General features: G+C 43.9%; 2 protein-coding genes across 2 annotated transcripts; both read right to left on the bottom strand.

The window, feature by feature from the left end:
* Window positions 1–14,107: 14,107 nt before the first annotated feature.
* On the bottom strand, window positions 14,108–19,521 carry LOC121971011 (uncharacterized protein At2g38710-like). The gene is made up of 5 exons (XM_042522066.1): window positions 19,218–19,521; window positions 16,507–16,626; window positions 15,009–15,123; window positions 14,747–14,840; window positions 14,108–14,454 (listed from the first exon to the last, which is right to left on the bottom strand). The coding sequence occupies exons 1-5, from the start codon at window positions 19,319–19,321 to the stop codon at window positions 14,252–14,254; spliced, it is 636 nt and encodes a 211-aa protein (XP_042378000.1). The 5' UTR covers window positions 19,322–19,521; the 3' UTR covers window positions 14,108–14,251.
* Window positions 19,522–20,157: 636 nt separating this feature from the next.
* LOC121972763 (LOB domain-containing protein 24-like) lies at window positions 20,158–20,637 on the bottom strand. The gene is made up of 2 exons (XM_042524399.1): window positions 20,482–20,637; window positions 20,158–20,400 (listed from the first exon to the last, which is right to left on the bottom strand). Exons 1-2 carry the CDS (start codon window positions 20,635–20,637, stop codon window positions 20,158–20,160), a joined length of 399 nt encoding a protein of 132 aa, XP_042380333.1.
* Between the last annotated feature and the right edge of the window lie 956 nt (window positions 20,638–21,593).

The following is a 21,593-nucleotide window of genomic DNA, read 5'->3' as shown; positions in this document are numbered from 1 at the left end:
AACCGACTTAGTGTGTTGACCGAGTCTTAGGCCTACCTCCTGTCCATGTCGCCGTTGCCACATCAATTATTATATGAAATTATTAATTATCACTAAGAAACTAGAGAGGTGAGTAACGAGTCAAGCATATATCGATCTAGTGATAGACGCACCATCAGGCCCTATCAGTAGTAAGTAGACCCGGCCCGTGTTCATAATCAGGTCCCGTTAGTTTCGGATTAGAAATTGTAATTGACCGTCGGTTTAATCCGCTAGTTCAATTTATTTTTTTTTTCGAACATTGGAACAGTCAACCGATAGCTCTTCTAACCGTTTGAGATAAATGAGGGATATTTTTTATATTCTCTTCAACGGTTGAGATTATTAGATCTTATTTATTATTTTACACCTATCTTCTTTATTGTCATTCTCAATGACGTAATTTTTATATGTTTTCAACTTTTATTTTTAAGTTCCAAATTGGCAAAAGGTAATTATACTTATCCTCGGTGTCCTTGTCAACTAAGAAATGATCTAATTTTGTTATTTATCAATAGACAAATACATTTAATAATACTAATTTTAATACAGTTAATATTGATAAAATATTTTAGAAAACAATTAATTGATAATACTAGTTTTAATAAAATATTTATTAGAACTCACCTGTTCGAACCAGAAGTCAACAGACGCTGGGCACGTTGCGCTCTCCGACTCGCTGATGTAGATCTCCAACTAGTGGCGCGATGCTCCGGCTAACCTGCACAGAAGTCGGGCCGGGAAGGGGGTTCCCGGCGGCGACCCTCCGACGCTCAAGTCAAGTAAATTACGATGAACAAGGTGGCTCCCAAAGTCTCAGAATACCTCAAAAAAAATCTTCTTCCAGCGAAGTCTGAGGCTCTTTATATAGAGCTGTGAAGGGTTTGGGCACGTGTACCGAGGTGCATACGTGTCCTCTGTCCTTTCCTAGGTATGCGGCTGTCAGAAAGCTTACCTGACCCATATCGCTACAGTCAAAGCATGCCCTTGATGGGACAGCAGAATCCCCTGTCACAAGATTTGGAGCATGGCACACACGTGAAACCTACCGGTTGTCAGAGAAAGGAGTCCCCTGTCCTTTTCCCTTGCTCCAAACTTGTCGTCCGGGCGGACAGCTCCCTCAACATCCGGCCGGACATCCGCAGTGGTTTACTTGTGCTTTGTGGAGACTAATAAACAGGGGTGCTTTATGACTTTGGTCGGTCAAAAGGTCAGCTCGGTCCATGACCTTTTGAACTGAGCGTCGGAACCCCGATTTGACAGGGTGCCTTCCAACCATAAGTGCGAGCCGGCCGGCAGTCCGGTCGGACCGGCCGTCTACGGCCGTCCGTCCGGTCGGACCACACTCTCCCCCGGATGGGCGGCTACTCCGGTGACTCCCCCTTGGCGTTGACTTTGCAGGGGGGCCGCTCTTACTACCGGATCACTTGCCTCCCCTTCAAGTCTAGTCGAAGGAGGCGAATAGTCCGACTGACTGGACTGTGAGTCTAGCCGAACGGCTCCTCCATGCTAATACTCTCCGCCCGGTCAGCCGCAGAGATATCCTTGAATGAATCAATGATGGCCTTCACCGGATCACCTCGCGTTCTGCGCCAATCTTCGACATCAAGGTTGATCATACCTTCATTCAATGCTCCGAATGATTGACTGCCACGTGGAGCAATGCCATCAGAGTACGGAGGCGGTGGCATGATATTTTGATGTGATCGAAGCAATTCGAAATAAACGGCTAGATGCATGCTTTGATTCCCATGACCTGGATCCGACGGTGGAGGCCGCCCGGCCCTCACCCTATAAATTCTTCGTTTCCTTCTCATCTTCACTCGCCTTCGTTACCTCTACTGTTGCCCTCTGCGCTTTGGAGCTCCGGCGATCTTGTTTCTGCCCTCTGACGCTCTTCGGCGCCTTTCCTCGATCCCTCTCCCCTCAGTAAGGTTTTAGATCTTTCTTTCTTCCTTTCCGGTATCTAATTCGCATTTCTTCCCCTAGCTCCAGTCTTTGAAACTCCTGTTCTTCGTCTTTGAAACTTCTTTTTTGATTTCTTCTGTCCGGATCATGACCAGTTCTTCTCATCCCGAAGAACAATCCCTAAGCCCATGGTATACTACCATGCGGTCCCGTTTCGAACAACGGGATTTTGATATTTTGGCTGACAATTTCGAAATCCCCGAGGATTTCGAAGTTCGCCTAGCTGGTCCCGCCGCTCGGCCACACAGACCGCCGCGCGGCGGTTTCTGTGTCTTTCGCGACCAATTTACCGCCGGTCTGCGGTTCCCCGTGCATCCTTTTATAGTAGACGTCTGTAATTATTTTGGCGTGCCGCTCGGAAGTTTAGTACCAAATATCTTCCGTCTCCTCTGCGGTGTTGTCGTTTTGTTTAAGATTCACAACATTCCCCTCCGACCGGAGGTCTTCTTTTATTTCTATTACCCTAAGCAAGCCGAGCCGGGCACCTTTATGTTCCAAGCTCGGCCCGGTCTGGTCTTCTTCAATAAACTACCCACTTCCAATAAACATTGGAAGGACTATTATTTCTACCTCCGCATGCCCAGTCAGCCAAACTTTCCGACCCAGTGGCAGGTCAGTCTACCTCCTACTCCCGAGTTGAAGAAATTCAAGACCCGACCGGATTATCTTCACGCCGCAAATGTACTAGCCGGTCTGCGGCTTGACATCAACAAACTTCTTCACGAGGGAGTGATGTACATTTTTGGGCTGAGTCCTATACGGACCCCACTTCCGACCGGCTTCGGTAAGAATTTTGCTTGGGCATTTGCTTTAATTGCTAACTGATTTCTTCTTCTTTTCATGCAGCTGACATCGTCATGGACTCGGTGATGGCCGGCGTTCTGAAGAGAAAGGCAGCGGCGCTGGAGGCCGCGGCGGCCAAGGAAATGGAGGCGCGGGGTATTCAGCCGGTCGGTTCTCACGAAGGAGAGAGCGGCACCCAGGCTGAATCGGCCGCTCAGGCCTCTCAACAGCAGGTGGCCAGCGGAGCTACCCCCTCCAGGGAACCAACGGCCCCCGAGGAAGGGTCCGTTCGGGAGGAGGAACAGCCACTGCAAAAGAGGCGCCGGGTGGAGACTCCGCTGCGCTCGGCTACCTCCGCGGTCCACCCCTCCGACCGGGCCGCCGTGACTGCTAAAGGCAAGGCGCCTGTGCCCGAGACCATTTCGTCCGACCGGACGCCTTCTGACTGGGACGAGCTGACTGCTCCGGTTGAGGCCACTCCGGTCGACACTCTCCCCCCTGCTCGCCGTTCAGTCCAACGCTCGACCATCCATTCGCGGTTTTCTGCGCCAGCTTCTGATCCCGGTCGGGCGATCCCTGGTCACGGCCGCACAATACGGGTTACTCTTCATCTTCCAACTGAAGAGTTGCTACCAGAAGCCGACCGGCCAACCGTGCCCGAGCACACCATTACTTTGAAAGGGCCTCTCGCCGAGATGTGGGCGCGCGTAGCATTGATCCCCCTCCGGAACTTAGCCAACAGCCACATGCAAGCGGCTACGGGGGTAAGTTTGTTGTTGTTTTTTTGTTTTTTGAAGTTTTGCCTGAATATTTCCGCTCGGCTTTTAACAACTGCGCCTTCTTGCTTCAGAGATGGGTGGAAGAGATAGCAGTTTCCAGCCGCCTGGCTATAGGGGACGAGGAGATAAGGCAACTGCAGGCGGCAGGCGGTCCGAGCGGCTCCCAAGACCCTTCCTACTCCGAGCTGCAAAAAGAGCTGAAGAAAGCTCAAACTCTGCTGGCTGCTGAGCAGAAGAAAACAGCTGACCAGGCCCACGCCCTAGCCGAGTCCGAGCGACAAGTCAAGTCGCTTGACACAAAGATAACTCTAGCCACCACTCGGAAGAACACAGCCATCTCCGATCTGGAGAAGAAAAACGTGGAGGCCCGGGGCCTGGAGTTGAAGATAAAGGAGCTGACGGATCAGCTCGACCGGGAGAAGGCAGGCCGCTCGGCCGATGCGGAGAAGATTGAACATCTGAATGAGGCCCTCACAAGCTCCCAGGCGACCTTCAAAGAATACCAGGATGCCGAGCCGAGCCGAGTTGCCGCTCTCCGACAAAGCCATATCCGATCGCCCGAGTTCTCGGAGAAAATTTGCGAGCGGATGTACTCAGCTTTCGACTTGGCCATTACGGCCACTATGACCTATCTGAAGTCGAAGGGCCTTCTTCCGGAGTCCACCAATATTCCAGCCGGCGATCAGGTGGAGCTCCTGAGCAACATTCCGAGGGACCTCTACGACTACATCGAGTAATTCTTGTAATTTCGCCGCTCGGTTGAACATGAATCTTTTTGTACTTAGGCCACTCAGCCTAAGGTTTTAATTTCAATGAAATGCTTTCCTTTCGTGTACTCTATCTTTTTGCACTATCCCCTTGCTAATACTTGTGCTGCCCGCTCGTCTATCATCACACCTTTGGCATTCGAGGTGCATTCATGTAAGTGTTTTCCCCAGCCCTTCCGTTCGACCGATTATCACTCTGTGTTGCTAGAAAGAATCGCTCGTTATAAGCCGATCAGAACCTTTATACCTCGAGTCTGAGAGGAACTTAGCGTCGGTCTAACAATATCGGCGGAGAATACGGATAATTGCAGTGTCGACGATATTCCGCTCGGATTATTTATAGACGCCGACGCGTCTCTCGATGTTTAACGTCGGAGCTCGACGGCACGGATATTTATAGCCGGACGGCGCGGCTCTCGATCTTTAACGACGGAGCTCGTCGGTTCGTCCGCTCGGATCATTTATAGACGCCGGCTCGTCTCTCGATCTTTAACGACGGAGCTCGTCGGCGCGGATATTTATAGCCGGTCGGCGCGGCTCTACGGTTTAACGTCTGGGCTAGACGGTCTTCCGCTCGGAGGGTTTATAGACGCCGGCTCGTCTCTCGATCTTTAACGACGGAGCTCGTCGGCGCGGATATTTATAGCCGGTCGGCGCGGCTCTACGGTTTAACGTCTGGGCTAGACGGTCTTCCGCTCGGAGGGTTTATAGACGCCGGCTCGTCTCTCGATCTTTAACGACGGAGCTCGTCGGCGCGGATATTTATAGCCGGTCGGCGCGGCTCTACGGTTTAACGTCTGGGCTAGACGGTCTTCCGCTCGGAGGGTTTATAGACGCCGGCTCGTCTCTCGATCTTTAACGACGGAGCTCGTCGGCGCGGATATTTATAGCCGGTCGGCGCGGCTCTACGGTTTAACGTCTGGGCTAAACGGCCTTCAAGGCTAACTCCTTATCAGGTCGAGCGACCTTGGCCTTCATAACTTATCTCGCGCTTGAACAGTTTTTATGCCCCGCCGAATAGCACGGGTCATTTGCTTGCGAATCTAATCGGCTAGGAGGCCTTCGCTATTCGGGCGCTTGGCTCGGATAATCCATACGCCCCTGCCGAACGGTAAGCCGCTCAGCGGAGAATACTCAATGTGTTTTCATCTTTTTGCTTCCTGCATCGCAAGTACATAGGCGACCAAAAAGTATATAAATTTATATTTAGCGCACCTTTCACCCAGCTTGGAGAACGTACTCCTGGCCGAATGGCTCAGGGTCTGCTTCGTCGAGCATTTTGGCTCGGATAATTTATCTCCGTCTGGACGGTACTGGGCCTTCAATCCTCGAGCGCTTGGCTCGACCCATTTACCTCCGGCCGAACGACGCGGGGCCTTCGTTTCTTGTTGACAATGCCTTATATTTGTTCTCTTGATTCTTCATTTCTGCATTTCCAGTATTCAGTCGAAAAAAGTACACAGGATGATTTACAGTGGTACACCTTTCATCCCGCCCGGTAAGGCTGGAGGTGGTTCGCGCTCCACGGCCTATCTAGCTGTCGGCCGTCCTCATCCTCCAAATAATACGCGCCCGAGCGGAGCTTTTCGATGATTTTGAAGGGGCCTGCCCACGGAGCTTCAAGCTTGCCGACGTCGCCGACCGGTTTGACTTTCTTCCAGACAAGGTCGCCGACCTGGAATGATCGGGGAATGACGCGGCGGTTGTAGTTTTGCTTCATTCGTTGACGGTATGCCATCAGCCGAACGGATGCCTTGGCTCGCTCCTCGTCAATCAAATCCAGCTCCATGTTCCTCCGATCGACGTTGCCTTCATCGTACAATTGGACCCGGACGGACTCGACGCCGACTTCAACCGGAATGACTGCTTCGCCACCGTACACCAGATGAAAAGGTGTGACGCCCGTTGCTTCCTTAGGAGTCGTCCGGATGACCCATAAAACGCCCGGCACTTCATCCGGCCAACTTCCTCCCACGTGGTCGAGCCGAGCGCGCAGAATACGGAGAATTTCCCGGTTGGCTACTTCGGCTTGACCGTTGCTTTGGGGGTAAGCCACGGACGTGAAGTGTTGCTCGATGCCGTAGCTTTTGCACCAATCTTCTAGCACCTTCCCTGTGAATTGCCGCCCATTGTCGGAAACCAATCGGCGAGGGATACCGAACCTACAGATGATGTGTTGCCAGATGAATTTTTTGACCATCTGCTCGGTGATCCTGGCTAGTGGCTCGGCCTCCACCCACTTGGAAAAATAATCGACCGCCACCAGCAAAAATTTCCTCTGCCCGGTCGCCATCGGAAATGGACCCACAATATCCATTCCCCATTGATCGAACGGACATGAAACGGCTGATGTCTTCATCTCCTCTGCCGGTCGGTGCGAGAAGTTGTGATACTTCTGGCATGAAAGGCACGTAGATACTGTCCGAGCGTCCATTTGTAAGGTCGGCCAAAAGTATCCAGCTAGCAAAATCTTCTTGGCTAGTGATCGTCCGCCCGGATGTCCTCCGCACGATCCTTGATGTACCTCTTGGAGGATGTAAGCCGAGTCTTCCGAGCTCACACACTTCAACAGCGGGCGAGAGAAAGCCTTCTTGTAGAGCTGATCGCCGATGAGTGTGAACCGACCGGCCCTCCTCCTGAGCAGCTGGGCTTCATCCCGATCGGCAGGAGTGGTGCCCGAGCGCAAAAACTCCATGATGGGTGTCCTCCAGTCGTCCGGAAACATGAGGCCTTCCATCCGGTCAACATGTGCCACCAAAGATACTTGTTCAATTGGCTTCGGGATAATGACCGGCGTTATAGAACTTGCTAGTTTGGCCAACTCATCGGCTGCCTGGTTCTCCGTTCGGGGAATCTTCTGAATAAGAACCTCGCGGAAATTAGCTTTGAGTTTTTCAAAGGCCTCAGCGTAGAGTTTAAGCCGAGCGCTGTTGATTTCAAAGGTGCCAGATAGTTGCTGAGCGGCCAACTGTGAATCTGAATAAAGTGTCACCCGACCGGCTCCCACATGCCGTGCTGCCTGTAATCCGGCTATGAGGGCCTCATACTCTGCTTCATTGTTGGTAGCTTTGTAATCCAGCCGGACGGATAAGTGCATCTTTTCTTCTTGAGGCGAGAGCAGCAATATTCCAATCCCACTTCCAAGCCGAGTGGAAGACCCATCCACATATATTCTCCACAGAGCTTCCGGCTCTGGCTTTTGCACTTCGGTCACAAAATCAGCCAAGGATTGCGCTTTGATCACCGAGCGGGGCTGGTATTGGATGCCAAATTCACTTAGTTCTGTCGTCCATTTGATGAGCCGTCCGGACGCTTCTGGATTCAATAACACTCTTCCTAGTGGGTTGTTCGTCCGGACAATGATGGTGTGAGCCAAGAAATATGGTCGAAGGCGCCGAGCGGCTAGAACCAAAGCAAAGGCCAACTTCTCGAGCCCGGTGTAATGAGATTCAGCATCTTTTAAAATGTGGCTCAGAAAATACACCGGCTGCTCTTCGCCGCTCGCCCTCACAAGTGCTGAGCCTACAACATGCTCAGTTGACGACAGATAAATATAAAGTGACTCACCCCCGATCGGCTTGGCAAGTACAGGCAGAGAATTGAGATATGTTTTCAATTCTCCGAACGCTCGGTCACACTCTTCATCCCACTGGAACTTAGTAGCCTTGCGCAGGATCTTGAAGAATGGTAGGCTCTGGTCGACGGTTTTGGAGATGAATCTGGACAAAGCAGTTATCCGACCGGTCAACCGCTGCACTTTCCTTGTATTTCTGGGAGGCGGCATGTCTTGTAAAGCTTTCACTTTGCTGGGATTTGCTTCAATTCCCCGCTCGGTCACTATGTACCCCAAGAAACGCCCTCCTTTTGCTCCGAACAGGCACTTCTGGGGATTTAGCTTGACTCCATATTTGCGTAGCGTTCGGAGGGTTTCTTCCATATCCTTGAAGAGATCGGCCGCTCGGACTGATTTGATAAGAATGTCGTCCACATAGACTTCCAGATTCCGCCCGATCTGCTCCCTGAACACTTTGTTCATCAAGCGTTGATAGGTGGCCCCGGCATTCTTCAATTCGATCGGCATCACATTGTAGCAATATGTGCCGTCGGCAGTCACGAAGCTAACTTTTTCTTGATCTTCACGGGCGAGCGGCACTTATTGATAGCCTTGGTAGGCGTCGAGCATACATATTAACTCGCAGCCGGCCGTAGAGTCCACCAGCTGATCTATCCGGGGCAGGCGATAAAAATCTTTGGGGCATGCTTTGTTTAAGTCCCGAAAATCGATGCAGACTCTCCACTTGCCGCCCGGCTTGGAGACTAATACTACGTTAGCCAGCCAGCTCGGGAACTGCACCTCGCGTATGTGGCCGGCCTCCAGAAGTTTCTCTACTTCCGCACGGATGATGGCATTCTGCTCGGCACTGAAATCCCTTTTTCTCTGCTTCACTGGCCGAGCGTCCGGTCGGACATGCAACTCATGCTGCGCTATGCTCGGTGAAATTCCGGGCAACTCATGTGTCGACCAGACGAAGACATCATGATTTCGTTGGAGGCATTGGATCAGCTCCTCCTTCTGCTCCTCCTCTAGATCAGAGGCGATAAAAGTCGTGGCCTCCGATCGGGTCGGATGGATCTGAACCTCCTCCTTTTCATCATAAATTAAAGCAGGAGGTTTCTCGGTTATGGCGTGTACCTCGATCCGGGGCGCCTTCCGAGCGGAACAGGCTTCTGCTCGGATCATCTCTATATAGCACCGCCGAGCTGCTAGCTGATCTCCACGTACCTCCACGGGGAACTTGATCTTCTGATGGAAGGTTGAGACGACTGCTCGGAATTCGCTGAGCGCCGGTCGTCCCAAAATGACGTTGTAGGACGAAGGAGAGTCGACCACCACGAAGTTTATTGTCCTGGTCCTCCTGAGCGGCTCTTCTCCCAGTGAGGTAGCCAACCGGATCTGTCCGACCGGCTGCACTTCGTTACCCGTGAACCCGTAGAGCGGCGTTGTCATGGGTAGCAGCTCGGCTCGATCAATTTGCAGCTGATCGAACGCCTTCTTGAATATAATGTTGACCGAGCTCCCTGTGTCAACAAATATGCGGTGAATAGTGTAATTTGCTATTACCGCTTTAATGAGCAGAGCGTCGTCGTGGGGCACTTCTACTCCTTCTAAGTCTCCGGGCCCGAAAGTGATTTCCGGTCCACTTGCCCGCTCTTGGCTACAACCGACTGCGTGGATCTGTAGCTGCCGGACGCCCGCCTTTCTGGCTCGGTTGGAGTCTCCTCCAGTCGGCCCACCAGCAATAACGTTGATCTCGCCTCGGGAAGTATTGCTTCTATTTTCCTCTTCCCGAGCGGACGGCCGGGATCGTTCTCTTGACGCTCGGCGATTCTCCTGCCTTGGAGATCGATGCCGATCGGGCGTCTGTTGATGTCGCCTCTCGGTGCGGGTCCGGTCGGCTTCATGGGTCCTTTGCCTCCTGTCGATGGAAGGAGACCGTCGTTCGGCCTTCCTGGGAACGGGATTAGCCACGAAGGGAAGACTTCGACAATCCCTTGTGTTGTGCGTATCCGTCCGGTGGAAGGAGCAGAACATAGGGGTCCATTTCTTCTTTGGCTTGCTTCGAGCGGTAGCTACTTCTTGTACTTGGGACATTACACGAGGGGAGCGGATTGCTTCGGCCCTTGGTCCCCTCGACGGTTGATGAGCGGAGAAGGGTTTCCGCTCGACAGGAGGTGCCCGTTCGGTTGATGTTTCTTTTTTTCTGGCCGCTTGCGCTTCTTCCACGTTGATGTATTCATTGGCTCGATGTAGCATGTGATCATAATCTCGGGGCGGTTTCCGAATGAGTGATCGGAAAAAATCGCCATCCACAAGGCCTTGCGTGAAGGCATTCATCATCGTCTCCGAGGTAGCCGTTGGAATATCCATTGCCACCTTGTTGAACCGCTGGATGTAAGCTCGGAGCGATTCTCTCGGCTCTTGCTTGATGGCGAACAAGCTGACGCTTGTCTTCTGATAACGCCGACTGCTGGCGAAGTGGTGGAGGAAGGCCGTTCGGAAGTCCTTGAAGCTTGTGATGGATCCGTCCGGCAGCCTCCGAAACCACCGTTGAGCCGATCCCGAGAGAGTGGTAAGAAAGACTCGGCACTTTACTCCATCGGTGTATTGATGGAGCGTGGCTGTGTTATCAAACTTACCCAGATGATCATCCGGGTCCGTTGTTCCATTGTACTCGCCGATCGTCGGAGGCACGTAGTGCTTGGGCAGAGGGTCTCGTAGAATAGCCTCCGAAAATTGACGATTGATCCGCTCGGGAGATGAGTCCGCTCGGGGAGCTTTCCCCTTTCTGTCATCTCGTCTGGGCATTTCGTCTGAAGAAGATCCTCTATTTCTTCGAGCTGGTACGACTTCAGGGGTGCGAAATAAGGCCCGATGGAATGCGACGGTGGCTTGAGGTGCTTCCGCTCGGCCACCCGACGCAGATGTTGCTTGTTGCTCCGGCCGCTCGGCTGCTGCTTTCTGTTTGGCGGCCCTCATCTCGACCAGAGCGTCGAGTTCTTCTGTCGAAAGCGTCACCGTGTGTTGTCGTCCAGCCTCGTCCATTGTTCCCGTTCGGATGCAGGTGCGTTCCCACAGACGGCGCCAAATTGATCCTGTCCGAACCAGAAGTCAACAGACGCTGGGCACGTGGCGCTCTCCAACTCGCTGATGTAGATCTCCAACTGGTGGCGCGATGCTCCGGCTAACCTGCACAGAAGTCGGGCCGGGAAGGGGGTTCCCGGCGGCGACCCTCCGACGCTCAAGTCAGGTAAATTACGATGAACAAGGTGGCTCCCAAAGTCTCAGAATACCTCAAAAAAAATCTTCTTCCAGCGAAGTCTGAGGCTCTTTATATAGAGCTGTGAAGGGTTTGGGCACGTGTACCGAGGTGCATACGTGTCCTCTGCCCTTTCCTAGGTATGCGGCTGTCAGAAAGCTTACCTGACCCATATCGCTACAGTCAAAGCATGCCCTTGATGGGACAGCAGAATCCCCTGTCACAAGATTTGGAGCATGGCACACACGTGAAACCTACCGGTTGTCAGAGAAAGGAGTCCCCTGTTCTTTTCCCTTGCTCCAAACTTGTCGTCCGGGCGGACAGCTCCCTCAACATCCGGCCGGACATCCGCAGTGGTTTACTTGTGCTTTGTGGAGACTAATAAACAGGGGTGCTTTATGACTTTGGTCGGTCAAAAGGTCAGCTCGGTCCATGACCTTTTGAACTGAGCGTCGGAACCCCGATTTGACAGGGTGCCTTCCAACCATAAGTGCGAGCCGGCCGGCCGGCAGTCCGGTAGGACCGGCCGTCTACGGCCGCCCGTCCGGTCGGACCACACTCTCCCCCGGATGGACGGCTGCTCCGGTGACTCCCCCTTAGCGTTGACTTTGCAGGGGGGCCCGCTCTTACTACCGGATCATTTATCAATAGACAAATACATTTAATAATACTAATTTTAATACAGTTAATATTGATAAAATATTTTAGAGAATAATTAATTGATAATACTAGTTTTAATAAAATATTTATTAGAACTCATAAAATATTTTCAATAGTATTTGATAATGCTAGTTCTAACACCGTTAATATTGATGAACTAAAATTTATATATCAACCTTTTATTGGTTGTTTATTTTTCATATATTACTGTGTATGTCATCTTTTAAATTTATATATTCAAGATATATTAAGAATTTTAAAAAATCATATTAAACTAATTAGAATTATTATTTTTTATTTATAATCGCATAATAATGAAACAATATGGTAAATTTTATATAAATAATAAAATGAGTCTTAAAAATTTCCCACCTACCAATATCTTGGAATTTAATATATCAATTATTATAAGATTTATTTTAATATAAAAAATTATTATGTTCATTTGTTATACAAAATATTAATAATGCTAATATCTATTTATTTTTACAACAATATAATATTTGTAATAGTATTTGTGAATTTAAAAAATATGTAATGATATAATCAAATAATTTTTTGATTTTTATTATTCTACTTCTTATTTAATTTCAAAGAATTTTTGTAGTGTAGTGTTAGTTTAAATGAAAATAATACCAATAAATTTTTATCTAAGACTTAGGTATCAGCAAAAAAAAAAAAAACTTCTTAGGTATTAGCAATGAAAATAAATAAAAATATTTTTTTCATATTAATAAAATTTATTTAGTTGCAATTATCTTATATTTAAATGTTAGGTTTGTATATAAAGCTTTAATTATATTTAAAGATTTTTCTTAATAATATTTGTATATAATATTAAAAATTATTTATATGATATTTATAAAGAATATAGTATAAAATATGAAATACAAATTAATATTTTTAAAATACAAAATACTAGTAGTAATAATTTAAAACTTACAAAATACAAGTTTTATTAAAAGAACAAACGAAATATCCACGAGAATCCTTAAGTTCCATATAGAACTTAAGATTTTTTTTTGACTCCTTTTTATTTTAATGAAACAAATAATATCTTAAAGTGGCGGTCACAAAGTTTTTTTGTCCTTTCCATAATCACCAAAGAAATTTTAACTTGTCCAATATCAACAGTTGTTGTGGAACTGACATTCAATGCTGACAGTAACATATTGGATAAATGACGATTGACATTACCTCCTGACTCGTTGGAAGTCAAAATATTACTTGACAATGGGACTAAAGCTGAAAAAAGAAATCAAGGAATGCAACTTACGAATGACAAAGTCAAAAAAAAAATGATACTGAAGGAATAAATACTACGGAAACGAAAAATAAAAGTGAATAACAATACTACTTCACAAGGTAAAAGGATAAAAAAATATAAGAGAACTATATGAAATTTGATTCCCTTCTATTCTAGGAGATATGTAAATAACTTAAATAAGTGTAAATTTTTTTATAAATTTATAATTTAATATTTTATATAAGGAATTAACAGTGAACCGATAATTCTGATCCATAATCAACTTGGACGATAAAGACCGACTTATTAAGAACTGTCAGTTTTGAATCTATGTCAAGTCTAATCATAAGCTCATCTCTTTTGACATCCCGAATTTGATAGTGCTTATCATCTAGAAGAAAATAAAAAGTGGAGTTAATCAAACTCTACATCGATCTCTAGTAAAAAGAGTCTTCATGAGCCATCGCATGCTCATTGAGAGATGTTCCGACTTGATCTAGTCAAACTCTACATCGATCTCACTGATCAAGCAACTAAGACAACGACAACAATAATAACAATTAGTCGCTAGAAAAATAACACAAATTGGTCTATTTATTGAAACACGGTACCGTATGACCTAATTATTCCACATTGTTCTTCGACAATATTTATATGAATTAAAAACTCGATCCAAACTACGGAACTAATCGTCGTAGTAGTATTCGATGAGGTGTGCCCAGTTGGATTAATATTTTAAGGTGGCAGATCCAAGTAGACCCCCACAAAATCACAAACCCATTGACATTGTCGAGGAGGATGATGATGATTGAGTTTATCACTACTTTGCACTAACAAGGGTCATATTTCTTTCCTTGTCATTCAATAGTTGTTAACATGCGAAGTGTTTAGCCAATCAAATTAAAATATCAATAATGCAATTTTTTTTTAAAAAAAATATTGAATCACTAGTCTCGATTGAATTGATCCATCTGATGTGATTTTTAAATTTAATAAAATTCCTATCATTTTTTTCCTTACCTAATGAAATGGCTCTCACATCTCGTCTTGAGCTACACGCCTGCGATATAACAATAGATGTTAAGGATATATAATAAAGATCCCGCGGGTAGAAGTTAAACATGTTTGAGGGGGACAATTTGAATGGGGGAACACAAGCTGATTCCCCTCGAATCGAGTTTAATAATGTCGAATAATTGCATTGCGGGTGAATCAATGGGCAAGTTTAGTGCCGTTAATGGCAGGAGCAGCCCCTCTAGTGTCCTTCACATAGGAGGCGTAGTCCCGGAAGTGCATGGTGTAAAGGGTGGACTGGTAGCGAGTCACACAAATTCGGCAGCGCAGCGACTCACTTATCGCGCCCTTGTAGCCTGCTTTTCGCATGAGCGAATCAATGGTTTCGATCTTAGTCCAACCTGTTCAAAAAAATAAAAAAGAAAGGGATGAAGCAAGGACAGTCAGTGAGGTATCAGGTCAAATTCAACCGATCAACCTGGCCGATTGGATAAAAGTCTACCCTTAATGGTTCGGCTTATGAACCGTGTTTGCATTGCTATGTAGATATATGAACTCAAACAGAACCCTAATGGTGAGACTATCATGCACAAGTTTCAAATATTTGCGGTGATGAGGATTTTAACAATCTCTAGGGGAAAAGCTGTACAAAGAAGTCAATAGAGATGAACCGAGCAGGAGATACAAACTAACCTTCATGGGCAGCTACCTCAGGTAGGTACGTAGCGCTGCGCCTCGTGTTGTAATCAGGGTCAGTAAATTCAATGATCAATCCATGTTTTTCAATCTGAGAGAATTAACAATCGTCTGAAATATTTTTGTTAAAAGCTGAAACCAAATCGTTACGACCATCACATAAAGAGGCTAGAATTATTAGCTCGAAAGAAACATATTTGGTATACAATGCAGGAATGTACTACAAAAGAGAAACCAGAATTAAAGCGAAGTGGCAAACCTCCCAATCAAGGTAGTTTGCAGCAGTTTCATAGTTGGTTAGTATAGACACTGTACATTGCAAATAGGGGAGTTCTTTAGCCTGAATGGGTGGGAAACGGCGATCCCTCAGAGCACTGTAAAATAATGATGATCACTAGCTATCTAGTGCCATAGAAAAACAAGTGAAATTGAAAAGGTTCCTGTACTGTGAGAAGCTACAAAAACTAATACGGCAAGCGCAAACTCGTAGGCAAAATGTTTAACCAATTCATTTAATAGAAATGAAACAAGGAATTTTCTGCTATCCGCATTGCGGACTCAGCAGAAGATATTTGCTGGCAGAGATCAGAATAACTGTCGAGAAAAAATTGATACTATTGAAATTGCAAACAGTTTGCATCAGAATGGATAATTATCTCTTTAAATGTTCATTGTTAGAATTGACTGACTGGCCATTTATCGAAACCTATATATTTATATTATGCAGGCTTCCCTTGCGTGCAAGATTGGATTAGTCCAAATCCAAATGTGAACTAGCATAAGAATATATATTTGTAAATGCTACATTACCATAATAGAATGCAAGATATACTAATTTTGATGCCGTGTTAAAGTATTGATCACCAAGAACACGTGTCACTAAATTCCATAATAGATTTGCACAATCTTTTGTATTTGATTGCTCAGAACTACAGGTTTTTACCAACAATTCTCAGTACATGCTAGTATTGATCAAAGGTAGCAAAATGGTTCGTCAAGTATTTCAAGTTTGAACGCCTACATTTTAAACCTTCTATGCTAACGATTTGTTTTCAACTTCTCATATTACAGATGTCTTTAGTTTACTCCACCATGACAACACTTCTGTAACACGGTAATTTTGGTCCTTAATTCTTTATGTACATTAACCAGTATAATTGGTGCAATCAAAATTTTCTAGTTAATTAATTAATTATCATTTATCTTTGGATACATCAATCAAACCATTTGGGTTCTACTTCAGATTTATGATATGTAAAGCAGATAAATCAGTTGATATTAAATCAATCCATCACTTTCCATTTTTGTCCATTTGATTTGACAAAAAAAAGCCTCTGATGCTTAAGTTTCTTTCTAGGACAGATTTGAGAAATCTGGTGGGTTAGTTCAGTCAACCATGTTAGAGATTTCCACAGATGAAATGGCTTGAATAAATGAAAACTTAAACATGATGACAAGTACATTTCTATGAACAATTTATCTAATACGACTTTATTTAATAACAGAGAATGGATAAGCATCAACGATTTCATTCTTATAGCTAGTCAACAAGAAAAACAGAAGCTGAAAGTAGAGTCCCATTTCTATCAATTAATAATTAGTGATGTCAAAATAATTCATATCAAAAAATTATAAATGTGAAAGTGGTTTAGGAATGATCAAGAATATATATGCTCATATCTGTATTTAACTGCGAATGCCCCACTATAACTGATATAATGTCATTATCTCCAGGTTACAGAATAAAGTTGAAATACCTAGTTAATGCATAATCCCGAAAACCAGTGACTATGCCACGGGCTTCCAGAGTTCCAATACATCCACGCAAACGAGGTTCTGATCCATTCACTGCTTTCTTCCATGTAACAAACAATGGGCTGAAATGGTACAATTCTCAATATGAGTAGAAGATTACAAAGTCCTCTTGTTTAGCCCACTAATAGATGTGTATATAATAAAGATGCCTTAAGTTCATTGAGCAATAAAGGTAGCTGTTTACACACCATGAATAAAGTTAACAAAAGTGAGTTATTTTCTATAAACTTTCACCAGATTTATTGCGCAGATGCCAGATTGTTAAGCTCAAATCCATAGGAAAAGCAAATGAAAGGAATGTCTAGCATAAAATACTACCAGATACCTCACAATTAATAGTATTGACCTCAGAATGTTGTTATGAATGTATTTTCATACTACATAGTATGAAGTGGGTAGGTCACAGTAACGAAAGAATATGGTAAATATCTACAGGAGAAGGCATGTGAATAGAATGTATACATTTAACTGTCAGACGTAAAATAGAATAGCATAAATAATGCTAAAAGCCTAAGAGTAGCCTAGGGCCTAGAAAGAAATTATGAGGCATTCCCTCCAACAAAGCAGGGTGGTTTCAGCAAAAAAAAAAAACATATAACTAGATAGCCATCAAAATTCAAAAGATGAATATTTAGTAAACCCACTGGACAAAATCAAACTTCGAGGCAACACCAAGAAGTCAATGTTCATAGAAATAACATTTTAGTATATACCAACAGGCAGTAAATCTTTGATAGGTCTATGTAGTTTTTAATCAACCCAACATTTTGAAGCTGAAAGCATACCATCAGAATTAAGTTGGATATTCAACAAGGTATACACAAGATTAAGCAATAATATCACTTTGCAGCCAGTCATGTTAGTCCCGATTAAATGTGGTTAGCTGCATGGAATATCCCCCCATTGAAATCTATGCAAAGTTAACTCATTAATGCTAGTTATATTTAGTTCTTTAAAATAATTGTTAATTAGATTAAAGAATTTGTTTGGTGTCCCACTGCTCCTCACACCTTCAACTCTACCAATTCAACTAAACTATAGAATTTATTTGATGTCTTTGAAGACGTTCCATGTTTTATAAATTTATCTTCTTTTATCATTTATTGGAGCTTCACCTAGCTGCTCTAAACAGAAGCTTTCTTATTTTTTCTAATAACCTTAACCATCATCATAGCATGTTCATCTCTGTTACATTATTTTTTGTGCGTGTGATGTTTCTTAAATGCCCCAAATTATGAGGAATAAAGTGTAAAAAGTAGTGAATTAATTCTTTTAGCTTCCTTTTAGCCTTTGGGACTAGAAATTGTTCTCCGTTTTAATCATACAGTTTTTAACCTATTGGCAATACCTTTATCAATATCTTCTTCTTAAATAATAAATTCAAGAAATATAAAATGCTTAAGGGAATTTCCTATCCATCCATGTTAACTATTCTCTTACTTATTTTTCTTATTATTGAACTTACATTTGTATATTTGGTTTGAGCTCTTCTTCACTTGAAACCTTTGGTTATCAAGTTTTTCATTGCAATTCAAAATTCCAAGCTAATTCTATTTAAATTCTCAGCAATTAACACAATATTATAGGCAAATAACATGTTCTGATAATATGGCTGCTATCCTCATCCCAATAATTTCTTACAATAGGAATTCTTTTGTTTTAAGGGGAAAAAGGAGAGACAAATCTGACAACTTACAGAGATTTTCAGTATCCTATCAAGATTATCATTTAGAAGCCTCATTATGTGCAATGCAAAGTGACCATCCCCGACCAAAGAAGGAAAGGTGAACTCAGCACTTGAATTGAATGCCACAAAATAAGTTCATGAGATAATATCTTCAGATATTTTACAAATCTAATCATCAACAACCGATGTCTGTATCTAAAATTCAATAGTCACGCCACTAGCTCCTACAAAAGTTAGTTGACACAAAAGGCCAGTTCCTCTAATCATAACATTCAAAATCATTCAAGGAAAAAAAATCATGGAACTTATGCTTCAGCTGCTGTTGGTAATCTTAGTCTCCAAATTAAAAAGAAAGATGGAGGGGAAAAAAATCTATCTGCTTATACACGTGAAGCTCAGGATTTTTTTCAATCCTGTCCAAAAGAGGCTCCACTAAGGATTGAATTTCAAATGCTATAGAAATAAGCACCAGTGGGATAGCTTCCGATTGCTGTGTAAGATGGAAATAGTGGACCAAAATCTTAAAAATTGAGCAAATCAAAATATAATAGTGAAGGAGGGCTAATTAATTAGCTATAGAAACTATCCGATCATCCACGGTGAGAATTCTAAAATGATCTAAATTTATAAAACACAGAAAAGCCCTTAGTTTGACAATATACTCAATCTGAAAACCCAAATACGATCGACACAATTAATCATCTCGTCGCTTCATCAACACTGGGGGAAAGGAAACTAAAATCCCAAAAGAGAAACAACACAATCTAGCGAAATCAATTCCAACAATCTAGGATACGCCTTCTCCTTCAACCAAACACCAAAATTACCCAAAATAACTTATCAGAGCAAGCAATTACTAAAACCCCCTCCGATCATGCAACAAAATCCGTCAGGATGCAAAGAGCATTGATCAAAACCCAATCTTAGATTCGAAAATACACGGAAAGGCAGGGCCAAGGTTCATACTGGTGGCCTTCCTCGAATTCCGGTGGCGGCACCTGCTCTCCGTTGTAGTGCGCGACGAGGGTGTCGAAGCAGTACACCGCCATTTCCTGATTGGCAGACATCATCTTGCGCCGCAAGCGAAGGGAACCTAACGCGGACAGTACGATCGGAGATCGAAAAAGGGATCCCGGATCGATCGGCTTCCCGATCCAGAAAGGAAGAACAGCGCCGCCCGCCGGCGGCGACTAGACAGAGAAAGCGGTTGCTTGCGGAAGAGGGTTTCGTCTGGAGGTCGATTCGATGCGTCGATTAAACAACCAAAATCAAAATATTTATCGATTTGGCAGAAAGATTCTTTTCAGTTAAAAATAGAAAAAAATAAAATAAAATCTCTCTCTTTTTCCTTTTATTTTTGAGATGAAAAATCTGGTGCAATAAAATTAACAACCAAACTTTCAAAAAAAAAAAATTGTATATTTTAAAATTTTTGACAAATAATTTTCAATTTGAGTTTCAAAAATAACTCTTCCTTTTAGAGGAATTCAAATCTTCTGTCCCCAAATTTTTCTGTCCCCGTATCCCCTTATTGATCGGACGGATCAGATTACATCTCAAGGATACTTTGTACATCACGAGGATACTGCACACATTTTAAGGATGTCATAATGCCTTAAGATATAATCTGATCCGTCCGATCGGCAAGAGACACGGGACAGAAAAATTTAGAAATCTGCTTTTAGAGACCATGTATTCTTAGAGACCTGAATCGTGTGCCGAGCTTTTTTTTAGATTATTTTAATTGGAAGAAAATCATGAGATTATTATTTACGAGTAACTCAAGTTACAACAAGTGATAAAAGATGATACTCCTATCAATTTGTAATAAAATAAATTATAAATAACTACTAATCATTAATACAAACTACTAATTCAGACTATATCATAAACTACACTAACATCTTCAATTCTCAGGTGCTCTATTATCTCTTATAGACGGATCAAATTGAGTGCTCGGTGATTGGACTCGAGCCGCATAGAGTGCAATGTGCGCCTGCGTCTCGGCTAGCTCACGCTGAGCCACGTTGATCTCTCGTTGAAGCCTCGATATCACACCGACACTCCCGTACACCGGGTCTTGCACTCTCCAATACGCCTCTAGAGCGATGGCATCGGCCGCTTGCCTTCGTTGCTCGACCGGAATTTGCTGTCCAATACGTTTGCGACTAATTAAATTTTGTAGAAAAGCAAAGCACGTGAGTCCGGTGGCTCGAATCAATAAAACTACCTGTAGCATTCGAGCGACGTTGCTAGCCCCAAAGACACGGTGGACGTATGCGAATCGCGTGGGGTTCGTCGAGGGGAAGAAGGGAGCCAACGTGCAGTCTTCGCAACATCGCCTTCGAAGATATCTGCAAGCCGCGCATCTAGTGAAGTTAGACATGCTGATTCCTCTGGATTCGAGTCTTCAGAGATCTAGCAAAGATCTGTGGAATCTTGCTGGTTAGATTTATGAGAATCATATCTAGTGTGAAAATCTAGCCTAGATTTATTTGGAGGAACTCATCCCTATTATGGAAAGTTCAACGGCTAGGAATATTATTTAAAAAGGTGGGAATGATAAAATGGTATGTGAAATTTACGCATTATGCTATAAGAAAATCTATCGCAAGATTATTTTTTCTATTTCTGGCTACATTTGTAGATGGCATGAAGTGTTGTCGCCTTGGATGAAATTGCGTGCATTCATTGGAATTATATTCTACTAACGTTCTTTACATAATATGAGAGGGAATATAATTAACACTAATGACTTTAAAAAAAAAAAAAGAATATACTATTAACATTAAGTGAAGGTAAGCTAACATATTTTTCAGTTAATTTTTCATTAACATAAATAATTAGTTACGAAAATATAAAAGAATGTGGGCTAATATTCATGGGATGAAAGAACACAAATTTTGTATAATTTAATTGCATTTTCAACAAAGATATATAAAACTCAGTTTGTTTTGTTTACATCACGATGAAATATTAGTACAGTGCATAATAAAATTAATTTAGAATTGTCCCAAAAAACATATACATGAAAATAGATGTTTATTTCCATACATGATACGCGAAATTGGCAACCTCCACGTAGTACCAAAAAAGATTAATCTTTTGATGACATGGAAGCCGAGGTCTAAAAATTGGTCAACCCAAACGAAGTGTCGATTGGGTCATCAGAGACCATCAGTCGATTGAACAACCTCGATCTCAAAAATTATGCTCCCTCAGTACTTCACTTTGTCAATTCGAAAGATGTACGACTTACGGAGCTCGCTCCCTCCCTCCTCGTTCCAATCGGACCTTTAGTTCACTGGGCTCTGCTCTCATACATTGTCCCAATCTAATCTT

The sequence above is a fragment of the Zingiber officinale genome, chromosome 4A (genome assembly GCF_018446385.1).
Source record: "Zingiber officinale cultivar Zhangliang chromosome 4A, Zo_v1.1, whole genome shotgun sequence".
Lineage (NCBI taxonomy): Eukaryota > Viridiplantae > Streptophyta > Magnoliopsida > Zingiberales > Zingiberaceae > Zingiber > Zingiber officinale.
This window is presented reverse-complemented; position numbering and strand designations above follow the sequence as displayed.